General features: G+C 51.6%; 1 protein-coding gene across 1 annotated transcript in view; it reads right to left on the minus strand.

Annotated features, from left to right (window-relative positions):
• Positions 1 to 1,005: 1,005 nt before the first annotated feature.
• LOC104499144 (chromosome unknown open reading frame, human C11orf52) overlaps positions 1,006 to 3,466 on the minus strand; it is a 6,586-nt gene continuing 4,125 nt past the window's right edge. The window contains 3 exon segments of the mRNA XM_010142608.1: positions 1,006 to 1,242; positions 1,608 to 1,654; positions 2,437 to 2,566. Of these exon segments, the coding sequence (XP_010140910.1) occupies positions 1,006 to 1,242; positions 1,608 to 1,654; positions 2,437 to 2,566 (414 nt within the window).

Genomic DNA, 3,466 nt, shown 5'->3' on the forward strand with positions numbered 1-3,466 from the left:
AGAAAACACCACGTGGTGTGTGCTCTACATTACTGTGATTTGTAACTGACAGTACAAAATCAGAAAAAAAGGGAGGAAAAGCCCAAAGTCCTCTCTCGGGTTGACCAGGATTCATTCCCAGTATCTCAGGCAGGCAGAGAGCTGCTGCACTCTGAGAACCGGGTAACTGCTCTAAATATAGGCAGTGGCTTTTGAATGGCTGCCTCCCAGTTAAACTGTGAATTTTCCTTGTTCTGTTCCCAGTCAGAGCCAAGAGCTCACTTGTGGTGTCTGTGCATGTTGGGGTAGGGATGCGTATCTCTACAGCCCTTCAGTGAAAGGGATTGTTCTGTGCTCCTCAGTTAATTCTCCGCTTCCAACCTGGCCGTCGCGGGCTGTGCATGGTTACAGAACTCTGCTCTTTGAGCAGAGGGGTGCACACCGTGCCTGACTGCAGCCACAGCTGCGGGAAGACACTGCAGTAGATACTGTCAAAGGTTTCATGCCATTTCTGCACAGTATCATCCGCACATTGCACATTGCGGCATTTTCTAACGGGAACATAAAACCCTGTGGCAACACCTCCCTCATCCCAGTATTGAATCCTGTGTGCCATGCTCCCAAATCCATCTGCAAAGGCACAAAGCAGCACACAGCTGGTCCTGTGCCACAGCAGCAACGCTCTCACTGCAGGGCTGAGCTGTGATTCTGGCCTTCATCAGCCAAGGAGTAGCTCTGTCTTCTCACAGTGCTGAGAGCAGATGGGTTGCCAGCTTCAGAGGCAACTCACCCAAGGGGAAGAGGTGCTTTTTGTCAGCAGAATCAGATAGGAAAGTATTCAAAACTATTCGTCATGTGAGAATAAATACATCTGTGTCCTCTCAAGAAGAATGCGTGTGGAAGACACAGCCTCTCTGCAGTGTCTCAGGGAGGCTTGATGAGTCCATGAGGTTAGCTGGCATCCAGAACACCTCTAAGTCTGTGAAGTCCTTTTACTGATAAAGGAGGAGGGGACCATCAAGCCTTTTACACCAGGGTCCCATTCTTACTGTCATATTTCAGCCTGGGCCGGGGGAAGTTGAGGGTGGCATATTCTGTGGCATTCTGCATTTGTAAGTTCTTCACCTCTGCTGCAGAGCGCTCCCGGACCTTGGTGAACACCTGAATGTCTGCGTAATGAATGCTCTCATCCTGCTTCACACTCTTGGGTTTACTCAAGGTGGCATAGACAGGAAACTCTGGGACATCTTCGTACGCTGGAGCCTGTGGGGAGAAGGAGCCCTGGAACGTCAGCTTCCTGGGCTGCTGCTTCACACGCCTGCCCCAGACCAGGCAAAGATGCCCCGCACACTGCTCCCAGCAGCACCCAGCCCTCTGACACCTCAGGCTCAGGGAGAGATTTCATCCTACTGCTTCCACTGCACTTTGGAGGAGAAAAACGGGCCCGCATCACCGTGCAGCGATGCACGTTGTTCTCCCACAGCCTTTACAGCCTATACAGGATGAGACAGTTCATGGCTCTGAGTAAGCTGCCCCATGTCCTCCCCACCCGTCTAGCCTAGGCAGTGGTGGTCAGTTCTGTCTTTTCAATACACAGTTAGGAAAAAACCCTCTGGGAAGCTTTTTACCTTCCTGCCAGGCTGATGCTGTTGGCCCTCATGTCTCACATCAGTTCCTGAAAAAGAAACACCAATGGATCAGGTTCACACAACTGTTTATTGTTCCACCTTGGGATGCAGAAATGCAGCATCTGGCCCACGGGCTCTCCTCACTGGGCACAAATCAGATTTCTACCTCCTCTGACACCGCAATCGTTATGCTTTCTCTGAGGACCGCCTCCAGGAAGAAAGCCTGGGCTTGTTTCTTTGGAAAAAATAAGGTTTCCCAGGATGACAACATGCTGTGGACCGCAATGTTCTTGGCAGAACCTAGAAGGACAGACACAGCACAGAGAGCTTCCTTGTCAGACCCATGGAGGAGTCGGATCCAGTTTTAACTTTGTTATTTCCTTTGCTGCCTAGCAAACATATTTTGCCCAGCATGGTCCAAAGGCCACAGGACGCAACTGGGTGCCTTAGGAAATGCTCTTTTTTCTGGGGGACATCAGATGGATGTTGGCAGCTCTTACAGGAGTTTGATGCAGCTTCTGCTGTGCTGCCACTTGAGAGTGCTCACGTGTTTTGATGTGAGATTCTGGTATTTTAACAATATTGCTGAAGTCCCTTCCTCCCCCTTGCCAAGTCCCATGGCACACCACACCCTTTGCTTGAAGTTTTAAAGATATCTTGCCTCTTGCTTCTACCAAACTCCCCTTGAGGAAGGTTGGGTACAAAAGAGTGTGGGCAGGGACCTCAGCGTCCGGGATCCAGCTCACGGGCAGCACTGATGAACGTGCTGACTAGGGGCTCAGTCACTCCACCGCTTCTTGTCCTCTAAAGCATTTTCACAAATCCTTACCTTGCTTCGCTTTCTTTCTTTTAAAAGGCGAAGGACAATTCCTGAAAGTAGAGAGAGATGTCAGCCCTGAGAAGCCTCAGCCTCTGCTCTCACCACACACAAACCCAAAGGCACCCAAAGTCTGAGGGTACTGAGAGAGGCCCAAGACGTTTCTCAGAGAAGAGCTACTGAGCCAAACCAGAACCTGAGCGACTCACAGGGTGGAGGTCCAAAGGAGAGACGTGAGGATGTGTCTCCTTCTTCTGTGCCACACCTACCGCACCCCACAGACACCCCCAAGTCTTTGCCTTTCAGCCCTGCCTTCCTGCCCCATTTGCATAGGCACCGGAGTGAATGAGAACAGATTTCACGGTAGTTTTGCAGCTACATTTCCGTAGCTGTATGATCAAAGATGCAGGTTGCAGAGCATGACCTCACTGGCATGAAAGCCTTCCCTTAGGGCCAGATGCTCTGACAGCCCTGTACCCTGCACTTTGGCCCCCGTGCCCAAGGAGCAGCTATGTGCAGATCTGTTGCTAATGCAATATTTCAGACAGTCATCCAGTTCTCAGGTTCCACTTAAGACACAACCAAACCAAACAAGCTATGCACTCAATACAAGCCAAGCCAAACCCTAATCTCAGCTGTACCTCTGTGACCAGGAAGAGACAAGCCAAATACAGCTACGTTCCAGCCATGGGATAAACAGGAGCCAAATTTGTTCCAGCTGTACCAACAGAGCCAGAAGCCGAGCTCCTGCAGGCTGGCGCTGCCAGGGGAGCACTGGCAGAGCAGAAACACGTCACATTCTAGCCCAAACGCATGAAAGAAATGTTATCGTTGCATCATGCTCGGGGGGCTGGAGGAGAGCAGGTGTCAGCCCTCGTAGGGCTGCTCCTGCAAACGTTCCCGTGTCCATCTGGTGCTGGCTGCCAACCAGCTCAGCGTGCAGCCCAGGGCCTCCCACGGGTCTGCACCTCTGCTGCAGCACAGGCAGCAGCTGCCAGTGCTAAAGCTTTTAATGGGCCTGCAGAGTCACCAGATGGTTGCC

The sequence above is a fragment of the Buceros rhinoceros genome, unplaced genomic scaffold (assembly GCF_000710305.1).
Source record: "Buceros rhinoceros silvestris isolate BGI_N320 unplaced genomic scaffold, ASM71030v1 scaffold40698, whole genome shotgun sequence".
NCBI classification, from domain to species: domain Eukaryota; kingdom Metazoa; phylum Chordata; class Aves; order Bucerotiformes; family Bucerotidae; genus Buceros; species Buceros rhinoceros.